The following is a 23453-nucleotide window of genomic DNA, read 5'->3' as shown; positions in this document are numbered from 1 at the left end:
GTAAAAGGCTGTACAGACCAAGTCAGAGTGTCTTTAAGACAGATAGATAGGTTTCTTAAACAAAACTTGGAGAAACTCAACTGGTTTGGCAGCATCTCTGAGAAGAAAGCAGAATTAATGTTGAGTCTGATGATAGTCCAGTGACGCTTCATCAGAACTCAAAACATTCACTGTTTCTTTATCATCAATGCTGCTAGATCGGCTGATCTTCTCCAGAAACTTTGTTTTTGTTTCAGAATCTCCATCCACAGTTCTTGGTTTTAATATAGTTGGGTTCTTGATTATAAAAGGGGATCAAGATTTACAAAGAGAAGACAGGAGGATGGGGCGCAAGAAATGCATCAGTCACAGTTGAAAGGCAGCGTAGATTCAACACCCTGAAAAGCCTATTTCTGTTCCTATATCTATGGTCCCTGTCACTGCTTCACACCCCCAGCCTACCCTAATTTACCATAGAATCCCTACAGTGTAGAAGTAGGCCATTCAGCCCAGTGAGTCTGAATGGCATCCCACCCAAACCCACTCCTTGACAGTATCCCTGTAACCCTGCAAGTGTCCATGGCTAATCCAATTAACTGCACAATCGCTGGACAGTATGGGCAATTTAGCACTGCCAATTCATCTAACCTGCACATCTTGGGATTCCTCCCATAATCCAATGCAGACACAGGAAGAACGTGCAAACTCCATACAGAGTGGCGCGAGGATGGAATTGAACATGGGTCCCTGGCACTGTGAATCAGCAGTGCTAACCACTGAGCCATTGTGCTATATTTGTAAGAAAGGCACCCTGATCATCATGATAATTAAGTATTTATTAATTAGAGATGAATAGCATGTTTTATATGACCATGGTTTTGGAGAATATAACAACATTTCTAATGATTGAAAAAATTATAGTTATTTATTATTTAAACTGTTCACAGGATGTGGGGGTCACTGGCTGGACTAACATTTATTGCCCGTCCCTAATTGCCCAGAGAACATTTGAGAGTCAACTACATTACTGTGGGTTTGGAATCACATTAGGCCAGACTGGGCAAGAATGGCAGATTCCTTCCCTTTTGTATCAATCCAAGCCAGCCTGGATTTAACAACTCCTCTGGGAGTCGAGCACCTCCGACTGCACAGGACTTCCTCAGTTCAGCACTACCAGTTTTACTTTGTGGTGTTTTTGCAAGAATGTGATTTAAACCCAGAACTTTGCAGCTTAGAGAAATCTGCTATAGCTGACATTCATAAAAGGTGGCTGGTGGGTATAGAACAAAAATTTGCAAATTATTTGACTTTTCCACCAGAAATATTCTACTTTCTTGGTAAAGCCCAGATTCACATAAAGAGTAGTCAGGAAATATACAATACAGAAAAGCACACAATCAATTCTCCTTTATTTTAACACAGCACTATTGATACATGAATCTGAATTTATATAGGTTGAGGTTCCATGAGCATTTAAATGGCAGAAGTTGCCCATCCTTCAATCAAGCACGAGCAATTCTAGACTGTGTATTTTGAATCCTAATCCATTTCATTAAAACAACTGCAAACAACATCAGCAGTGTCATTCCCATTAAACCACCGGCTAACCAAAGAAGCACTTTCAAGTCTTGCCCTGTAAATCAAAACAGAGAATAAATTTATTAGCTTAAGTCACATGAAAAAGTACCCTCCCCCCCAAAAAAAGGGACATTTTTCATTGACAAAAATAAACCTTTAGCTCCTATATATGTTGTCATTTAAGATTTCATTACCCACCCACCCCCCAGAGCTGTTAACATAAATCATGGCTTAGTGGGAGGACTGTTACAAAGTCAGAAGGTTTCGTTAAAGTTCAACTTGAAAGACTTGAGCACAAGAGATGTACACAGATACTCCAGGGCAGTACTAGGGAAGTGTTGCACTGCCAGAGGTGAAATATTAAACAAGGTGCCCCCTCAGCTAATAGATCCCACTGTGCTGTTTTACAGGAGATGTTCTGTATACAGTCCTAGACAATATTTATCCCTTGGAACAAAGATCAGCATATTTGGTCACTGTCAGAACTTGGTGTGGCAACTGACTACTGCATTTCCCACATTATATAGTTATGACAATAAGTGTTCGACATCATGAAAGCTATTGTTAAAAATTGAAGTCTTCCTTTTAAGTTTCCCACTAATTCTTTGTTATGCACATACTAAGTCTGCATTTCTGTATACTCATTCATTTAGGCCTTCCTTAAAACTTCCTTCAATGACCAAATCTTTGTCCATCTGTCCTATTATTTTTGTATGTCCCCATCTCCAATTTTGCTTCATGATACACTTTTGGTTGTTCCTTTAAAAATGATGGCACATACTTTGACAATAATATGCACACAAAAATAATATTTAAAAAAAGGGGTGAAAGAGCAGAGGGATCTGTGTGGATATGTGCACAGATCACAGAGGGTGACAGGATGGATGGAGATCAGTTTAAGTATACAGCAGCATCCTAGGCTTTAATTTATAGGGACAGAGCACAATAGCAAAGACGTTATGGTGGAATGCATAAGACACTTCTTAGACATCATGTGGATGGATCCAAGGACGAGAAGCTTCATTTGAGGATAGATTGGGACTTCTGTTGTTCGAGAAAAAGGTAGCCGAGAGGTGATCTGATAGACAGTCAAAAATCATGAGGGGTCTGTGTTAACATCCAAGAAAGACCAGGATCTTTACTATGGAGGTGTTCACACAGGCAGCAAAAGGTCAGAGAGCTGTCTGTCCACCCAAAACCATCAATGATGTTGTTGGTGTCATATGATCAAACTCAGTGACAGTCCACTTTACTTACACAAATACTCCCTATCTATACAGACGGTTGTGTAACTCAAAAAGATAGAGAATGACAGGACACAGAATTAAGAGGTGATTTGCAAATGTGACCACAACACACACCCAAAAAAAGAGAGAGTCTGGAATGCACCATCATCTTGAAATGTGGTGGAAGCAAAGTCAGCTGAGGCATTCAAGAGAGCATTGGATGAATATTTGAGTTGAAACAGTATGTAATGTTACAGGGGAAAAGCAAGAGAATGGCACTAAGTTATAATGCCTGTTGGCAAGCCCATGCAGACAATACAGGCTGAATGGCCTTCCTTATATGCAATAACAATAGAGATTCTATGACAGAGGATGCTACAAAAGTTGTCATTGTTGAAGCAGCTACAGAACCTGTTTTTCCCTGTAACATTTCATACTGTTTCAACTCAAATATTCATCCAATGCTCTCTTGAATGCCTCAGCTGACTTTGCTTCCACCACATTTCAAGATGATGGTGCATTCCAGACTCTCTCTTTTTTTGGGTGTGTGTTGTGGTCACATTTGCAAATCACCTCTTAATTCTGTGTCCTGTCATTCTCTATCTTTTTGAGTTACACAACAGTCTGTATAGATAGGGAGTATTTGTGTCTTTGCTTCCATCACAAACTGTACAAAGTGTCACCTAAGAATTCGTTATACGCTTCTAAATCTCATGGATTAACCTTACAATTCATGCTGTCTATTCAAGGCAGCTTAATTACCAAGTAAACAGTTACCAAATCATCTTGTAACATTGAAACAGAGTTGTCAAAATCTGGAACTTTCGACCTGAAAAAGGGAGTGGAAGCTAATGATTCTGGACAGGCACACAGGTTGATGAGCTTAGAGTTACCAATAAAACAGGCGAGGGTGTAGGACCAAGGACAAATTTAAACAAAACAAAATTAATCAAATATTAGGAATAAAAGAGGCAACAGATTTAAAGTTTTTTTTAAAAAAATTCATTCATTTATGGGATGTAAATGTTGCTAGGTGAGCCAGCATTTATTGTCTATCCCTACTTACCATTGAGAAGATGGAGAGCTGCCATCTTGAACTGCTGCAGTCTATGTCAGAGTCACAGAGTCAAATAACACAGAAATAGACCCTTTGGTCCAACCGGTCCATGCTGAACAATCCCAAACTAAAACTAGTCCCACCTGCCTGCTCCTGGCCCATATCCTTCCAAACCTTTCCTATTCATTTAGTTATCCAAATGTCTTTTAAACATTGTAATTGTACCCACATCCACACTTCCTGAGGAAGTTAATTCCACACATGAACCACCGTGTAAAAAAAAAAAAATTGCCCTTCATGTCTTTAAAATCTCTCTCCTCTCACCTTAAAAATATGCCCCCTAGTCTCGACATTCCCCATCCTAGGGAAAAGACACCTAGCATTAACCCCACTTGTACCACTCATGATTTTATAAAAACTTATAAAGGTCACCTCTCAACCTCCTACATTCCAGGTGAGAAAAGTCCCAGCTTTTCTTTATGACTCAAAACCTTCCACACCCAGTAACATTCTGGTAAATCTCTTCTGAACTCTCTCCAGCATGATAATTATCCTTCCTATAATTGGACAAATCAGAACTGGACAAAATACTCCAGAGGAGGCCTCAATGTCCTGTACAGCCTCAACATGATTTTTCAACTCCTATCCTCAAAAAAGAACTAAGCAATGAAGGCAAGCCTGCCAAACACCTTAACCAACCTATAATGCGACACAAACAAAGAATTATGTCCCCAAACCCCTAGGTCCCTCTGTTCTGCAACATTACCCAAGGCCCCACCATTAATTGTACAAGTGTTACCTGTTTGTTGTACCAAAATGCAATACCTCGCATTTATCCAGATTGAACTCCATCTGCCATTTTTCAGCCCATTGACCCTTTAGGGCAGGAGTTCCAGGATAGTGACCTAGATGACGCTGAAGGAACTGTGAAACGTTTCCAAATTCGGATGGTGAATGGCTTAGAGGGGAACTTATAAGTGGTGGTATTCCCAGGTATCTGCTGCCTTTGTCCTTCTAGTTGGTGCTCATGGATTTAGAAGATGCTGTCTAAGGAGCTTTCATGAATTTTTGCAGTGTGTCTTATGGATTGAGAACACAGTGCATCAGTGAAGGAGGGAGTTTGTGGTTTCAAACAAACGGGTTGCCTTGTTCTGGATGGTGTGAAGCTTCTTGAGTGTTGTTGGAACTACACTCATCCAGGCAAGCAGGGAGTATTCCATCACACTCCGGACTTGTGCCTTATAGATGGTGGTTAGGCTTTGAAGAATCAGGAGGGAAAAGTTATTCACTGCAAGATTTCTAGCTTCTGTCTTCTCTTTTGGCAGTTTTTATATGGCTAGTCTAGTTCAGTTTCTGGTCAATGGTAACCGCAGGATGTTGATCATGGGGTTTCACGAAGGTAATGCCATTGACATTCAATGGGTGATAGTTAGATGCTGTTTTGTTAGAGATGGTCATGTGCCACACAAGTGTCAGGCAAAATATTACTTGCTACTCATCAGTCCAACACTGGTTATTGTCCAGGTCATGTTGCATTTGGATATGGACTGTTTCAGTATCCGAGGAATTGCAGATGGTTAGGCCTCTAGGACTAAGTAATTTGCAGCAGGGGCTCTAGTGGTGCAGTGGTAGTGTCCCTGCCTCTGGGTCGGGAAGCCCTGAATTCAAGAGGTGTGTAATAACATCTCTGAACAGATTGATTAGAAAAATATCCAAGTAATTTTCAGCAGGGGGTCTTGCAGTAGTGATAGTGCCTCTCTCCCCAGGGCCACGAGACCAGTGTTCAAGTCCTACCTGATCAAGGGATTTTTACAATAGGTCTAGTCAGGTCGATTAAAAATATTTAAGTAATTTGCAAAAGAAGCGAACATGACAATGAAGAAAAGAATGGCCTCAGCCTGGAAACATGGTGGAGGCAGGTTCATTTGAGGTATTCAAGAGGGTATGAGGTGACTGGAGTAGGAACAGCCAAGTAGGATTGCGCAAGAGGCAGGAGACTGACAAAAATGATGCTCATTCAGAAAGCTATACTAGCATGATGGGTTGAATGGATACCTCCTTCACCACAAAAAATTCAATGACACTGATTCTGGGATAACTGCCTTTTAAAAGATAATATAGAGTCAATGCTGTTAGAATGGGACAAACGGTTTACTTGTGCAGTAATCTTTGATTCTGTGATCACTTCATCACTTGTAACTTTTCATAATCAAACCATCCTCTCAGATCTCCGATTTTACAACTTAAACACTCAGCATTTCCAAACCTCTTTCCTCATAAAAAGGAGCAGCATCAAGTGAATTTTGCAAATGTTTCTTCTCCATTGTTTGAAACTCCTTAGTGCTTCAATTGAAATCTGAAAATCTTACATTAAATCTCAACTCTCATTCAAAACACTTTTCCATAAAACCCAGTTTTGCAAGCTGGTTGCAATCAAAATTTATTTTGTGCAGTTGGAATTTTACTAGTGAGTGCAATCTCTATTTATTCCTTGGTACTTACACTTTATTGCTGCAGCTCCCAGATCTAAAGCCCCACTTTCAGTCGTGCTCCACAGATCGATGGGTCCAACAGTGACGATTCCGTTCACAGGCTTAGAGTCGGTTACCAATATATCCCGTTGTAATCTTTTAGCAAACTGCTCAGCAGAACATTCCTTCTAGATGGAGAGAAAGCTCCACTTATTAAAAGATCCGAGTCCACGAAAGGATCAGCCATGATCTTATTGAATGGCGGAGCAGGCTTGAAGGGCCATACGGCCTGCTCCTTGTTCTTATGTTCTTACTTCCAAACAACTGAAGTGATGCTGAAAAATCGGTTTTGTTGACACTGGTCTTGCACTCAGGAATCTGCATGAAACACCAAGGTGAAGGGTATACAACATTTTAACTGTACAAGAGAGTGCTGACTGGTTGGCAAGTGGACTCTGATGATGTGTTGCCATGAAGCATGTCCTAGTTAGATGATTGACTGCTAACTGCCATTTTGTTTAAATTTTAAAATGGCCAACAAAGGGAAATCAGGGATAGTGTTCAAGCCAAAAAGGCATATAAATTGGTCAGAAAAAAAAAAGCAGCAAACCGAAGGACTGGGAGAAATTTAAAATTCAGGAGGACAGAAGGTTCAATTCAGAAGGGGAAAACAGAATATGAAAATACCTTGTGAAAAACCAAACAAAATGAAGAAGGGTCTAGGCCCAAAACATCAGCCTTCCGTCTCCTCTGATGCTGTTTGGCCTGCTGTGTTCATCCAGCTCTACACCTTGTTATCTCAAAAACTGATTGCAAAAGCTTCTATAGATATGTGGAGAGAAAGACTGGTGAAGATAAATGTAGGTCCCTTGCAGTTAGAATCAGGTGAAATAGATGACAAACCAGTTGAATAAATACTTTGGATCTGTCTTCACGAAGGAGGACACAAATAACTTCCCAGAAATTCTAGGGGACAGAGAGACAAGCATAGAGAAAGAAGTGAAGGAAATCCTTAATTTTTCATTGGGTGATTGATCAAGATATTACCCTGAGAAATCAATGAAATAGAAAAGCTGTCACTTTTGTTGAGTTGAAACAGGTAGTATGTACTTTGTCTACTAAATAAAAAAGGTCCCCATGTATTAAAGTGTCATTTCCAATGTACACAAATGCCCCATACGGATACTGACTCACAGCATGACAGTTAATGGTCAATCATTATTAACTGGTACACATGCCTTAAGCAACCCCTCAAGAGTCAGCATTCTCCTCTTACATTATAAATGCTGCTTTCCCTTTACATTGGTATTTTCTATGAACTGCCTTAATGAGTGCAAGAGAAAATGCTTTGAATAACTGTTTATTTTTTCAGCAATGTTCCAATTGTATATGGACAAAAAAAACAGACTTCGGAGGGCCACTGTTTGGAAAGGGCAACAACATAGTTTTAAAACAAAAAAAAAAGCACAGAATGTGATTCATCAGCCCATCAGGTCTATGATGGCTCTTTTCAAGAACAATCCCGTCAGCATCACTTGTCCATCTCTTTCAGCATATTCCTGCAATCTTTGCTCCTTATAAGCATTTAGTCTATTCGTTTTTGGCGGCTACAATTGATTTATTCAGCCAGTGCAGTCCAAATAAAACATGCTTAAAAGCCAATTACCTTAGTTGCATTCTGACCATTGAAAATAGTTAGTTACCTTTTCACAATTAAAAAAAAAAAATGTCCACAAGCTTGGTTACCATTTTGAAGAATACATTTAACTTACCACTACACAATCAGCAGTCCCAGTATGACAGATATTGGCTTGACAATGAAGATAGATGGGGTGGTTTGCTGCTTCAACAAAGTGAAACATCTTGATGGAAAATCGACTACTACTGGAAGCTCCATTTGCAGAATGCAACCTGAATGTCTCATCATTAGGACAGCTAATTGGAAAAGGAAAGCAAGCATTCTTTTACTGTTCACCCCATGAACAGATTACAGCGTGCAGGAGGAGAATCAACATGGTCATCATTATATATAGGTCTGGAAGGGTTAATACTGAGGATTGTCTTAAGCACACAGATATACAGGGCATTGGTGAGGCCACACCTAGAATATAGTGTGCAGTTTTGGTCTTGCTGTAGAGGGAGTGCAGTGAAGGTTTACCAAATTGATTCCTGGAATGGCATGACAAATATAGGAGGAGAGATCAAGTTGGTCAGGATTTTATTAACTGGAGTTTAGAAGAATGGGGAGTTGGGGGAAGTCTCAAAAGCCTATAAAATTCTAGATAGGTTAGATGGAGGAAGGATGATTCTGATGGTGGGGAATCCAGAATCAGGGGTCATAGTTTAAGGATAAAGAGGTAAATCTTTTAGGACTGAGGAGACAATGTCTTCATCCAGAAAAGACAGTGGTAAGCTTGTAAAATTCACACAATCACCTAAAGTAATTGAGGCAAAAACTATTTCCCAAGGAGGTAGATATAGCTCTCACTGCAAAAAGTGCTCAATAGACAGGAAGGTGGGATTAAGAAAAGGTATTGAACACAGATGATAAGCCATGAACACAACGAATGGCAGAGCGGGCGCAAGGTGTCGAATGGCCTACTCCTGCTCTTCTGTTTCTATTGCCCATGATACAAACACTTTATAAGAAAGCTTCTCTCACTCCAAGATCCCAACATCTAGCTCCTTGGTCTCTGTCACAAATGTCTGCCATAGCAATGTAATCTGTAACTAACATACAAGTTATTTCCTGTACAGTACAAACAGCCTCTCATCATTAGACCAGCAAGTAAATTTTAAAAGGTGGTCCCATGCATCCCCACCTTTAGAGGGGGAGGGGGAGGGGCAGGAAGGACGAGAGGGCACGAGAGAGAGGAGAGAGAGAGAGAGAGAGAAAAAAGGGAGTGAGTTGTCACTGTATGAAACAAAAGAAAGGCCTTACAGTCCAAATTGTCCATGCTTATACTCCTCTTCCCATCCCTTTTGTCTCACCCCACCAGCATAAACCTTATGTACCTTTCTCCCTTATATTTACGGGGAAGCTGGACGAACAGCTAGTCTATTTACCTCCTTATCATAATGATTTCCACATTCTCACTAATCTCTGGAATTTCACATTTGATTAATTAGTGACCATTTTCCATAGATGACCCTTGTTTTAATCTCCATCACAGCTTTCTTTCCACACCACTCTGTCCCCAAGCAGCTGCCCATCTCTTTTAGCAATGTCGACTGAGGTGTCATTAGTGATAATTGCTGGTCCAGTGGTTTCAGCAGTTTACTGTCCTGTTCAATTTCTCTCACTGAAGCACCCGTTTTCTTATTTAAAAAGTAAATATCTCCTGCAATTTGCAGCTTCTTGTTTTATGCACATGCATTTCCACTTGTTTTTGGGAGGTCTGTCATTTCCTACAGCCTTGCTTTGAACTCAGGCTGATGCTTCCTTAGCTGCTCTTGCCAAGCCTTATCGTTTTGCCTGAGAGTTGCTTCAAGTTTTCCCTATAGATTGGCAGTCTTGGTTTGAGGATACAGAGCTTGTACTTCATCCTGTTTTTATTTTCCTCCCTCAGCTCTTCGTACATTGTTGTGAACAGAGGTATCCCTTAAAAGGTTTCAGATGATATATTCAGTTTGGGTTTGTTCTTAACTGGTTGCTCAGCCTGTCCTCTCGGATGCCCAGTCCTCTCCAAAAGCAGATAGCAGTGATTTTATTCCACTAACTCATTAGTGCATCATTCAGCTCTGCAAATATTTCTTGAATGAAAAATAAACAAAGAACTGCAGCTGCTGGAAGTCAGAAACTACTGGAAAAACTCAGTAGGTCTGGCAGCTTTGTGTTCTCTCCACAGATCTCTCACACTTGCAGACTTGCTGAGTTTTTCCAGAAATGTCTGATTTCATTTCAGTATTTCTTGAATAATTCCTGCAGTGACTCTGATATATGACAATCAATGTAATCAGTCAGACACCTCAACCCAGCAATCTAAAAAATGTTAGGATCCAGCAATATTGATTTTTCACATGGAATTGGTGAACACAGTCATATGCTCAATTTTTTGCCTCCAGATTGTATCATGGCTTCCCATGTCTAGGGGTACATGTTTTAATGAGAATTTGCAGCGATAGTATATTGACACAGGGACAGGTGCCAATCTTCTGGAATAGCACATGGTTACCAGTTTTCAAAAGACCTTTGGGAACACTACAGATTATATGATGAAACTGATGCTTTCCACAAGATGGAGAGTGTGTAACATGTTCATTCATTGTTCCTTTATGTACTTCAGATTCTGGTTTGACCAATTCATGTACAAGGCAGGATACCATACAACCAGTATTGTAGCTTGAAAAGGTGTTTCTTATTCATGATCATCGGCCTTTACACTAGTACACTGCTTCTACCAAAAGGCCTTTTCTGCCACGTCTTGCAAATTGATTAAAAGCTGAGTATTGCCTCATGGCTTCCCATATTCAGGTGCTCTAGTGATTGTGTCAACTATCAAGTCTGTGCCAGGGATCTGCAAACTTCAACCATCTGAGAGAATTACTTTATACTTGCATCCATCCTTCAATAGCTCTTTGACATTAAAGATTGAACTGTTTTACAGAAATACTTGCTGGACATTTTCATGGGAGCAAATGCAATCACCAACTCAACTATTCTGTTTGCTAGCTCCCCATCTGAAAAGTTACAATGAGCCCTTTTCAGTGCATCTGCTCACAAGTGGCCTGTGGATTCTGTAAATTTGTGTCTCAATGACATTCTAGTCAAAGAATGCAGAAGTTTCATCCAATTCTTAATTGGCCTTCAATGCAATTCATATCTTTTGGGACCTTTTAGCTCTTTAACTGTTAATCCTGAGGTGTTAAATTTGTGTTCCAAATTCCTAAGCTAAAATTTAAACAGCTTGTTTTTATGCAGACACACACACAGTATCAAATGCGCCTTTGACCTTTCTTTGTGTGGTATTGATCTGGCACCCACGCTGATCTTTCCAGCTGTTGCCTGTTTAATTTCTTTTTTTCTTGGAGAAACTATATATTTTAAAATAGTCTGAATCTATAAGTATTTTAAATATAGCAATATTGTATGTAGTTGAAACAAAAATTAAAAAATTATCAAATCAGTTTTAAACTGTTTCAGGTTTTAAATATTCCTAATTTTAACATAGAACAGTATAGGACCGTCGGCCCACAATGTTGTGCCAACCTATTATCCCACTAAGATCAATCTACCCTGCATACCCTACATTTTACTATCCCCCATGTGCCTATCCAAGGGTCACTTAAAAGTTTCTAAAATATCTGACTCCACTACCACTGCAAGCAACGCATTCCACACACCCACCACTCTGAAGAACCTACCTCAGACATCTCCCCTATACCTTCTACCAATCACCTTAAAATCATGTCCCCTCGTAATAGACACTTCCGCCCGGGGAACAAATCTCTGGCTACCCACTCTATCTGTGCCTCTCATCACCTTGTACACCTCTATCAAGTCACCTCTCATCCTTCTTCACTCCAATGAAAAAAGCCCAAGCTCCCTCAACCTTTCCTCATAAGACATGCCCTCCAGTCCAGGAAGCATCCTGGTAAATCTCCTCTGTACCCTCTCTAAAAAGCTTCCTCATCTTTCCTGTAATGAGATGACCAGAACTGAACACAATATTCCAAGTGTGGTCTAACCAGAGTTTTATAGAGCTGCTGCATAACCTCACAGCTCTTAAACTCAATCCCCCTGCCAATGAAAGCAACACACCATACGCCTTCTTTACAACCCTATCAACTTGGGTAGCAACTTTGAGGGATCTATGGACATGGACCCCAAGATCCCTCTGTTTGTCCACACTGCCAAGAATCCTGCCATTAACTCTGCTTTTTGCATTCAAATTCGACCTTCCAAAATGAATCACTTCACATTTTTCTGGGTTGAATTCCATCTGCCACTTCTTTGCCAAGCTCTGTAAAATATTGGAAGAATATCTTTTTTAAAATTTCCCTAACTAGAAAGTAATGGATGTGTGTTTTGACCCCATTGAGGAAATTCACGCCTTTTTGCATTTCTAAAAGAGGAAAGAGTTTTGCTGGATTTTTACTTAAAACTTCAATATTTAGCAAATATTTTTCTGGCCTCTAAACTGCTTCTTCTGGCATGATTCTTCTTCTGTATGTTAGGACAGCAACTGGGAGTGTGCTGTTGGTCTTGACCCGCTGCCTGATGCATCACATTACAAAACAAAAATATTTTTTTCCAATTACCAAGATGATCAACTATCTAGAAAATCAGGTTTAGAACAAAAGATCCGATTTCTTAGATAAAGGCATTGCTTATTATCACCAGAACAAGAGAAAATAGTTCACTTCTATGAACTAAGCAGTTAGCATACAACCAGAAGTATAATGCACATCCTTCCAAAACATCCCAAAACACACTGAAATGAAGGAGCAAAAAAATAGGCCATTCAGCTTGTTGAGTCTGCTCCAGTAAGATCATGACTGATTGGAATCCTCAAAATTTACTTTCCTGCTTTTTCCTCATAACACTGGATTCCCTTATTGATTAAAAATCTCTCAGCATTGACTATTTTTAAAGTGACCCAGACTATGTAGCTCGCTATGGTAAAGACTTCTACAGATTCACTACAAGAAACTTCAGGAGAGAGACAGTGGGAGGGTAAGGCTTTGTGCGGAAAAAAAAAAACATTTTGGCCAGTGGCTTATTCTTGAAGGCAAAGGATAGAACACAGAATGTTTTTAAGAGGCTGGCACTTTGATATTCTGGCATATGTAGTCAAGTGCAATTTCCTTTGGAGTCTTACAATAGCCTGATCAGGAACAGGAGTAGGCCATTCAGCCTCTTTTACATTTTACACCATTCATTGAAATATGGCTGATCAATGGCAAACTCCATTATCCTGCCTTTGGCCCATAGCCTTTAATATCATTGCTTATCAAAAAAAAGTGTTAGATTTAACAACCGATTCTGCATCCACTGCCATTTGAGAGAGAGAATTCCAAACATTTACCGCCTTTTGTGTATAGAAGTGCTTCCTAACATCTCCTCTGAATTGTCTGACCCTAATTCTCAGACTATGCCTTCTCATTCTAGGATCCCCAATCAGTGGAAATAGTTTCTCTTTAGTATATTAACAGGAAAAGACAGGGTAGATAAAGACTTCAAATCAGGTCACTCCTTACCCTTCTAAAGGTTTGAAGAAAACGGACTTAAATTTGTATATTTTCAACTCATACCTGGACTTCAGAGGTTAAGTTATCATTCTTATAAACCTACCTTGTACCGCCTCCAAGGCCATATATCCTTCCCAAGGCTGTTTGCTTACAATATTCCAAGCCATGCTGGTAGAGGAGGGGGCACCAGTGAGGTGGTGGTGATGATCTTACCATGGTTTGTATAACTTCTGCATCCTTGCGCTCCAGTCCTCTAGATATAAAGGCCAGCATTCCACTAGCTTTCTTAAATTTTCTGCACATTTTTAAAATAAAACTTCATTCTGCTTTAAAAAGTATTCAAACACTGATTCCACTGCCTTTTACCAAGAAGAGATTTTCAACAACCACTGAACCTTAAAAAGGAAACAATTCTTAGCAATTTTAAATAGGCAGCCACTTGTTTTAGAACAGTGGCTACATGTTCTGGTTTCTCCCACAAAAAAAAGGGGATCATCCTGTCTGTACCTATCAAGTTAAGAGACCTCAAGAATCTCAAAATGTTGGGTTGAAGTGCTATGGAGAGTGGGCAGGAAAGTGGAGTTGTGGCTGAGATGAGATTGGCCATGATTTGTATTAAATGATGGAGCAGGCTCAAGGACTGAATTGCCTACTCCTAGTTCTCACGTTTAATCGAGTTCCCTCTTGGTCTAAATTTCTAAAAGATCCAATCCTAGCCTGTCCAACCTTTCCTCCCAAGATGACCTGTATTAGACTGGAAGCAGTTCGGAGCAAGTTTACCAATGCATTTATCTCTATGCTTAAATAAAGATGATCAACACTGTGCACAATATTCTAAACATGGTCGCATCAACACACTGTATTCATCAGTGTCCAACAAGCGATTCCCCTGACAGTGGGAACAGCACCCCTCACTCCCAACCACTTTGTTTACTCTATCAAAACCCTTCACAACTATAAAAGGAACAAAGGAACAAAACTGAAAATAGATTTGGGGCTAGCAGTTTTTCCTCTGGTCTTTTGTTCAATTAAAATGACAATGACAGAGAGAACATTCTACTCACCCATCTTGAAGGAAGTGGAATTTCCTCTTCTCTTGAGAGTCAGGTGTGGTCGTTGCCCAACACGAAGCTACTTGCAGAACAAAAGCAGTGCCAAAAGCCCCAGAGAATTTGACCTCCAAATAGAGATCATCATTCAGCCAAATTGCTGGACTTGCCTCATAAACAGCATCAGGCGAAAAAGTATCGTCTTTGTACAGGGTCATGGAGAGTTGGAGTTTCGCTTCATGGTACTGCACGATAGGCTTAAAAATCCTCAGCAAAAACAAGAAAAAAAAACAATTGTGAAACGTTACGGACTTGTAATACCTCAAAAGAAAAGCTAGACCACAAATAGAAACGAGCCACAAATAAATCCAGGAGAATGGTTTAGAACATGAAACTTGCCAACAAATGGAGCGGAATTGGTTGAGATGAATATTAAAGTTATATTTAAGGGGAATCTGAGTAAATACTATGAAGAAAGGAACAGACAATATGTTGAGACTGGATGAAGGAAGCTGGGTAGTAGTTTATGTAGAAATCCAGATTTGTATTTAGAGTGCCTTTATGACCTTTAGACATCACTGAGCTTCATTGGCTGTAAAGCACTTTTCGGCTGTAAATGTGGGGATAAATAGTGAAAAGGAGACTGGTATTATCTAACAGCACTCCTTTTCTTCAAAAGTAGTGTCATGAAATCTTCGCAATTAAAATCAAGAACAAAAATGAGTTTTCATTGCCCCTTTATCGCAATGATGGCTCCTCTAACAATGAAGCTTTTCCTCATGACTTGCACTAGAACATCAACTCAGATCTTTGCACTCAAGTCAGTGGAGTGGGACTTGAACCAATAAACTCTGACCCAGAGGCATGAGGGTAACCCAGCCACATCCAACATGAGAAAGAGCCAAGACAGATGCAGTGGTACAAATGCATAACTAATTCTAATTTAGGCTTGATGTTCTCTCTATTAGTCCAAACTAACAATGATATAACCTGGGCACAGTAATCCCAAAATTATTTAAAAGATCAACCTCACATTCTGTGCTATATTTTCTTTAAACTATATTCTACATAAGTTCCCAAAACCTCCTCTTAAAAGAAAAAAAATCAGACAGTTGTTTGATTGCCAGACAGACATCGAGGGGTCTGTTATTTTCAAAGGCAAGACAGACAAAATTCTTGGTCATTTTCATCCACCTCACTCCCTCTTCTCTTGGCGCTCAACGATCATCATTAAACTCACAAGCATGGTAAATGTAAAGAGAGTAAAGATTGTTTACCTGATGTGTTGGGGGGCTTGCAGAGACATGTTCACCAAGGATCTACGTAGATAGGCACATTTGACTTCAAATATTAGTGGCTCTTCTCGGATTATTAAATCAGAATGGAACTCATTAGTGATGACATGTTTAAATATGCTGTGAGTCTCATTTAGCTAAAAAAAATTGGAGACACAAAATAGTACTTTAATCTCCTTTGTTTTACAATCAAAAAGTTGAGACTTCATCTATTACCAGTTTTAATTTTACAAAGATTTACTCAAACTTGAAATGCAAACTGAATTTAAAATTAAAGTTAAAAAGTTCATTCACATATACCAAGTCTAAAGTATTAGAAAATTCAATTAACACAGAAGTCAGTCTAGATCATTACTTCACATAATATGTCTCTAGCCTTAGCTACCGTCTGAGGAAGAAAGTTCTTTCTTACCAGCAGCTGTCCTCCACAGTAATCCTGGTTTTTAGTAATTGTGAAAGTGTAATACTCTGGCCCTTCTTTGACAGCACAGCCACCATCATTCAAGACCAGGTTTGTTCCGGTCTTCACCCGATCCGCTAAAAATTCTTTTGATACGATTATTTCCATTAAACCTGGTTCACAACGTGTGAACACTCCATGATCTAACGAGACAAAACCAAAAACAAGACAAGCCCTGGAGCAGAGAGACATGTACATCACAACACTCAACGTTTGACACAAAAAAAAAATCCTTCCTGTAGTTTAATACCCTGTTACATTACCACTGAGAAATCCCAGTAGTTTTAGTTGCTCTATTGGGCTACATCACAGAATCTACAGCAAAAGGTGACCACACTTAGCCTCACTTGTCAACATATTGTTTACGTTGAGTCTCCTACCACCTCAGGACTATCCTACTACTCCACCTCATCAACCTAAATTTATGTTATTTACTTCCCCCTGCACGTGGCAGTAAGTTCCACATTCTCACACATCTCTAGGTAACAAAGTTTCTCTTGAATTCCCTTTTCAATTCATTACAGAGCATTATCTATTTTATGCCATGCTCAAAACTAGGACCTGCAAGTCTTCTTTACAAGATTAACCTGTGAGATCTCTATTAGGGCTCCCTAGAGAGGGAAAAAAAAAAGAGATAAAACAAAAAGTGCTGGAGAAACCCTGCAGGACTAACAGCACCTGTGGAGAGAGAAACAGTTAACACTTTGCATCCAATGTGGCTCTGCAGAACCAGAAAAGGTCCCATTTAGTTAATTCTTCAGTGTTGGTATCAGCCTTGGAAATCTTCATTTGCACCTTATGACAGAGACCAGAAATGTGTACTGTGCTCTAAATGCACTCCGGAGGTTCTAACACAAGATTCCCATTTTTCAATGCGAATTTTCTTTAAAAAAAGTGAACCCCAGGGCTTTAACTACCTCCTTTGTAACATCATTAAAATGGTTTGAGGGAGAGGTTTTGCATGATGGACATGGTCTTTTGGATAGTACACGTACAGGCCAATACAAATAATCTAAAATGTCAATTTGATCCCCGAATTGCTTGATGTAGTTGACAGAGGTTGTAAAGATATTGTTTGGTGAGTTTTTAAAACATGCTTTGATTAATATATTGTTTGTGAAACAGTTCTAAATTGTCTAATGACTAATTGCAGCTGCAGACAGCACAGGAAGCCAAAAAAAGAAAAAAGGGTGTCACTATTTGTTCACCGGTTGTGACTGCCGTTAGCTAGGGCAGCATTTGTCACCCATCCCCAAATGCCCAGAGAGGTTTTCGACAAAAAGAAAAAAAAAAGACATTGCTGGAGAGAAAACAGATGCTGGAGTTTCTCCAGCAATTTCAGTTTTTGCTTCAGATTTCCTCCATTTGCACATCTTGGTTTTATTTTAGTGTTTGATACAACTGAGCTCTCAGGGCAGTTAAAAGTGATATATGTTACTGTGAAGTCATGTGTATGCCACACCAAGTAAGGATTTTATTTCTCTGTTCACTAGATGCTGAGTTTCACCAGCACTCAATTTCAGATCTCCCGCACCCATGGTAATAATAAGAGCCAAGTACCAGCTGCTCAGTTAACACCATTGTAATTGCCACTACGACTTACACATTGTTCTAAAGCCAGTATGTGGGCTCAGTATTTTTGGCAGAAAATCAGTAGTCACATGAGGGGAAGAAAGGAACAACAAGGGCAAGGTGACACTGGCAGTAGTTTATAGGTCCCCTTACTGTAGTAATATGGTGGAACAAAGAATAAAATCAGATGATAACAAGAGCATGTTTAGAAAAAGGCAGTACATTGTAAATCTACATGAACATTTAGTGATTAAAGTCAGATTGGCAGAAGTGGCTACAGGGAAGAATTCATTGGGTATATTCAAAACAGTTTCCAAGATCAATATGTTGTGGATCCAACCACATATTAGGCTATTTTGGATCTTATGTAATGAAGCAGGTTTACCAAATTCTCGGTGAAAGCCACTCTTTCCTGGGGATCCGAACACCACCATAGAATTTAATATTCAGTTTGAGATGGAGAAACTTGGGTGGGAGCAAATGTGCTAAACTCAAGTAAGGGCCATTACAAAAGGAATGAGGCAGACCATGATAGAGCAAACTTTGAGAGGAGTTTAGTAGCAATGATGGCTGAGGAACAACAGCAGACATTTAAAAAAAGATAGTTCACAGCTCACAGCAAAGACAGAGAGAAAGGAAGATTCTAGAATGGAGACAAGCTACTGGTTAAAACAAAAGGAAGTCATTGAAAGCATTAAATTGAAAGGAAAAAAACAGCATACAACATGGCAAAGATTAGTGGTAAACTAGAGGATTAGGGAAGCTTTAAAAACCAAATGCTTACCAAAAAAAGTAATCAAGCGAGAAAAGATAAACATTAGTATTACTTGCAAGTAATATCAAGTTAGACTGTAAAAGCTTCCTTAAATATTTTAAAAAGGCCAAAAAAGTGAACACAAGTCCCCGAGGAGAATGAGGCTAGGGAAATTCATGAGAAAGCAAGAAATGGCAAAGGAGTGGAATAAATACTTTGCAACAGTCTTCAAATAATAGAAACACACACAATCTAGACACTAAAGAAGGATAGGAAATAAATACAACTATCACTAGAGGAAATGTACTAGGGAAATTCAAGACAGATATATCCCCTAGACTTGATGGGGTGTATCCCAGGATAATAAAAAGCAGTTATATAGATATTGGATGCACAGGTAGTAACCTTTTGGAGAATCCTTAGATTCTGGAAAAGTGCAGATGACACTAAGATGAGTGGCAAAGCAAAGTGTGCAGAGGACTGTGAAACTTTGCAGAGGAACATAGATACGTTGAGTGAGTGGGCAAAGGTCTGGCAGATGGAATACAATGTAAATAAATGTGAAGTCATACATTTTGGTAGGAGTAATAGTAAAAAGGATTATTACTTGAATGGTAAAAAGTTGCAGCATGCTGCTATGCAGAGAGACCTGGGTGTCCTTGTGCATGAATCACAGAAGGTAGGTCTGCAGGTACAACAAGTAATTAGGAAGGCAAATGGAATTTTGTCCTTCATTGCTAAAGGGATTGAAATTAAAAGCAGAGAGGTTATGTTGCAGCTGTACAAGGTGCTGGTGAGGCCACACCTGGAGTACTGTGTGCAGTTTTGGTCTCCTTACTTGAGAAAGGATGTACTGGCACTGGAGGGGGTGCAAAGGAGGTTCACTGGGTTGATTCCGGAGTTGAGGGGGTTGGCTTATGAGGAGAGACTGAGTAGATTGGGATTATATTCATTGGAATTCAGAAGATTGAGGGGGGATCTTATAGAAACATATAAAATTATGAAGGGAATAGATAAGATAGAAGTAGAGAGGATGTTTCCACTGGCAGGTGAAGCTAGGACAAGAGGGCATAGCCTCAAGATTAGAGGGAGCAGATTTAGGACTGAAGTGAGAAGGAATTTCTTCACCCAGAGGGTTGTTAATCTATGGAATTCCTTGCCCAGTGAAGTAGTTGATGCTACTTCAGTAAATGTTTCTAAAAAAACAAAAAAAGAGGTAGTTTTTTTTGAACAATAAAGGAATTAAGGGATACGGTGAGAACGCGGGTAAGTGGATCCGAGTCCACGAAAGGATCAGCCATGATCTTATTGAATGGCGGAGCAGGCTCGAAGGGCCAGACGGCCTACTCCTGCTCCTAGTTCTTATGTTCTTATGTTCTAATGGAAGATTGTCAGTTGTCCAATGTAACATCTTTATTTTAGAAAAGGAAAGATCTCAACATCTGTGTTTGTGAAAATATTTAGAACCTATTATAAACTGTAATAGCAGAGCATTTAGAAACACAATGCAATCAGCAGTGTTAGCATGGCTTCATGAAGGAGAAATCATGCCTGACAATTCAAATACTTTGATATAATAAGCAGGATAGATAAAAGGGGGAAGCAGTGGACTTTTTAAATATTCATTTTTTGTGGGACGTGGGTATTGCTAGGTGGCCAGCACTTATCACCCGTCCCTAGTTGCCCTTGAGAAGGGGTGGTTGAGCTGCTGTCTTGAACTGCTGCAATCTACCTGCTGTAGGTTGATCCACAATGCCCTTAGGGAGGGAATTCCAGGATTTTTACCAAGCGACAGTAAGGAACAGCGACATATTTCCAAGTCAGGATGGTGAGTGGCTTGAAGGGGAACTTGGAGGTGGTGTTACATGTATCAGCTGCCCTTATCCTTCTAGATGGCAGTCATTGTGGGATTGAAAAGGTGCTGTCTGGTGAATTGGTGAATTGGTGAATTGCTGCACTGCATCTTGTAGATACCAGCATCAGAATGTCCTGAATGGTGGTAGATGGGCTTGTGGATGTGGTGCCAATCAAGCGTACTTCTTTGTCCTGGATGGTGTTAAGCTTGAACGTTGTTGGAACTGCACCCATCCAGGCAAGTAGGGAGCATTCCATCACACTCCTAACTTGTGCCTTGTAGATAGTGGACAGGCTTTGGGGAGTCAGAAGGAGAGATACTCGCTGCAGTATTCCTAGCTTCTGACCTGCTTTTGTAGCCACTGTGTTTATGTGGCAAGTCCAGTTGAGTTTCCGGTCATTGGTAACCCACAGAATGTTGAGAGGCTGGGGGATTCAGTGATGGTAACACCACTGAATATCTCATATTGATGGTCATAGCCCGGCATTTACATGGCACGAATGTTACTTGCTACTGGTCAGCCCAAGTTCAAATATCGTCCAGATCTGGTTGCATTTGAACATGGACTGCTTCAGTATTTGAGTCGTTGCAAATAGTGCTGAACACTGTACAATCATCAGCGAACATCCCCACTTCTGACCTTAATATTTAGACTTCCAGAAAGTGCTTGATTAGATACCACACATTAGGCTGCTTCAGAAGACAATAACCCATGATATTGGAGGTAGCATATTAGCATGGACAGAGTTGGGAAAAGGGGTAAATTTCAGGTTAGTAATCCATAACTAGTGGAATGCTACAGGGAACAATGCTGGGGCACAATTATTTACAATATAGTATCTTGGATTAGGAAAGGTGAATGTAGAATAGTCAGGATTTGCAGATGAAAAGAAATGGGAAGGCAAGTGGCGATGATGATAGTTTGCAGTGGGATATGGAAAGGTTAAGTGAGTGGCCAAAAAAACTTGGCAAGTGGAATACAATTTGGGAAAGAATGGGAGGTTATGCATTTTGGCAGGAAGAATAAAGGAGGTGAATTTTTGCTTTCTTTAACTGGAAAGAAAAAGACCGAACAAATTGGGCTCCCCGTGCATGAATCACAAAAACCTAGTATCCAAGTCCAGCAGGTAATGGGAGAGGGAAGTAGAATATTGGCTTTTATTGCAAAAGGAAGTGGAGTATAAAATTAGGGAGATCTTGCTAAACCATTTTTAAAAAAGCACTAGTTAGACCATGCCTGGAAGACTGAACAGTTTTGGCCCCCTTATCTAAGGAAAAATATTCTGGCGTTAGATGCAATCCAGAGAACGTTCTCTAGACTGACCCTGGATATGGAGAAAAGGTCTCAAGGAGAGATTGAGACTGCATTCATTGAAGTTTAGAAGAACGAAAGGTGACCTTATTGAAATATGCAAGATTCTTAGGCAGTTTGCTAGGAATAGATGCAGGAAGATTGTTTTCCCCCTTGTAGGACAGTCTAGGGCCAGGTCAGAGACAGATGAAGAGGAGTTTCTTCTCAGGTTAGTACATCTGAAACTTTTAAAAAATACTGTAGATTTGTAGGTGTAGAGCTGGATAAACACAGCAGGCCAAGCAGCATCAGAGGAGCAGGAAAGCTGATGTTTCGGGTCTAGACCCTTCTTCAGAAATGGGATTCTGAAGTAAATAGGGAGAAAGAGGGAGGCGGACAGAAGATGGATAAAAAGGAGAAGATAGGTGGAAGAGACGACAGACCGGTCAAGGAGGCGGGGTTGGAGCCAGTAAAAGGTGAGTGTAGGTGGGGAGTTAGGGAGGGGATAGGTCGGTCCAGGGAGGACGGACAGGTCAAGGGAGCGGGATGAGGTTAGTAGGTAGGAGAGGGGGGTGGGGCTTGAGGTGGGAGGAAAGACAGGTTAGGGAGGCGGGGACAAGCTTGGCTGGTTTTGAGATGCGGTAGGGGAAGGGGAGATTTTGAAGCTTGTGAAGTCCACATTGATACCATTGGGCTGCAGGGTTCCCAAGCGAAGTACGAGATGCTGTTCCTGCAACCTTTGGGTGGCATTGTTGTGGCACTGCAGGAGGCCCAGGATGGACCTGTCGTCCAAGGTGTGGGAGGGGGAGTTGAAATGGTTTGTGACTGGGAGGTGCAGTTGTTTGGTGTGAACAGAGTGTAGGTGTTCCACAAAGCGGTCCCCAAGCCTCCGCTTGGTTTCCCCGATGTAGAGGAGGCCACAACGGGAACAGCAGGTACAGTATACCACATTAGCAGATGTGCAGGTGAACATCTGTTTCATGTGGAATGTCTTCTTAGGGCCTGGGATGGGGGTGAGGTGTAGCACTTCCTGCAGTTGCACGGAAAAGTGCTGGGTGTGGTGGGGCTGGAGGGGAGTGGGGAGCAGACAAGGGAGTCACGGAGAGTGGTCCCTCTGGAAAGCAGATAAGGGTGGGGAAAAGAAAAAATGTCTTTGCTGGTGGGGTCAGATTGCAGAAGTGTCAGTGGATAATGCGTTGGATCCAGAGGTTGGTGGGGTGGTACGTGAGGATGAGGTGGATTCTGTTTTGGTTATTATTGTGGGGAGGGGGTGTGAGGGATGAGTTGTGGGAAATGCGGGAGACATGGTTGAGGGCGTTTTTGACCACTGTGCAGGGGAAGTTGCGGTCCTTGAAAAACGAGGACAAGGACATCTGGGATGTCCAGGAGTGGAATGCCTCATCTCGGGAGCAGATGCGGCAGAGGCAAAGGAATTGGGAATAGGGGATGGCCTTTTTGCAGGTAAGTGGGTGAGAGGAGGTGTACTCTCGGTAGCTGTGGGAGTCGGTAGGCTTTATCCATCTTCTATCCACCTCCCCCTTTATTTCAGAATCCCCTTCCCCTCCCCCATTTCTGAAGAAGAGTCTAGACCCGAAACGTCAGCCTTCCTGCTCCTCTGACGCCGCTTCGCCTGCTGTGCTCATCCAGCTCTACATCTTGTTGTCTCAGATTCTCC

At 40.7% G+C, this 23453-nt stretch overlaps 1 protein-coding gene across 3 annotated transcripts in view; it reads right to left on the bottom strand.

The window, feature by feature from the left end:
- Positions 1-1371: 1371 nt before the first annotated feature.
- Positions 1372-23453, bottom strand: part of LOC109935044 — a 54224-nt gene continuing 32142 nt past the window's right edge. For 2 of the 3 annotated variants that reach the window (XM_048607704.1, XM_048607707.1), the window contains 6 exons: positions 16259-16449; positions 15829-15983; positions 14567-14818; positions 8084-8246; positions 6343-6499; positions 1372-1612 (listed from right to left, as the gene is read on the bottom strand). In XM_048607704.1, coding sequence (XP_048463661.1) covers positions 1482-1612; positions 6343-6499; positions 8084-8246; positions 14567-14818; positions 15829-15983; positions 16259-16449 — 1049 coding nt within the window. In that variant the 3' untranslated portion in view covers positions 1372-1481. The remainder of the gene's footprint in view (positions 1613-6342; positions 6500-8083; positions 8247-14566; positions 14819-15828; positions 15984-16258; positions 16450-23453) is intronic. The other variant, XM_048607705.1, reaches the window with a different exon arrangement.

This window comes from Rhincodon typus, chromosome 18, assembly GCF_021869965.1.
Source record: "Rhincodon typus isolate 14 chromosome 18, sRhiTyp1.1, whole genome shotgun sequence".
NCBI lineage: Eukaryota > Metazoa > Chordata > Chondrichthyes > Orectolobiformes > Rhincodontidae > Rhincodon > Rhincodon typus.
This window is presented reverse-complemented; position numbering and strand designations above follow the sequence as displayed.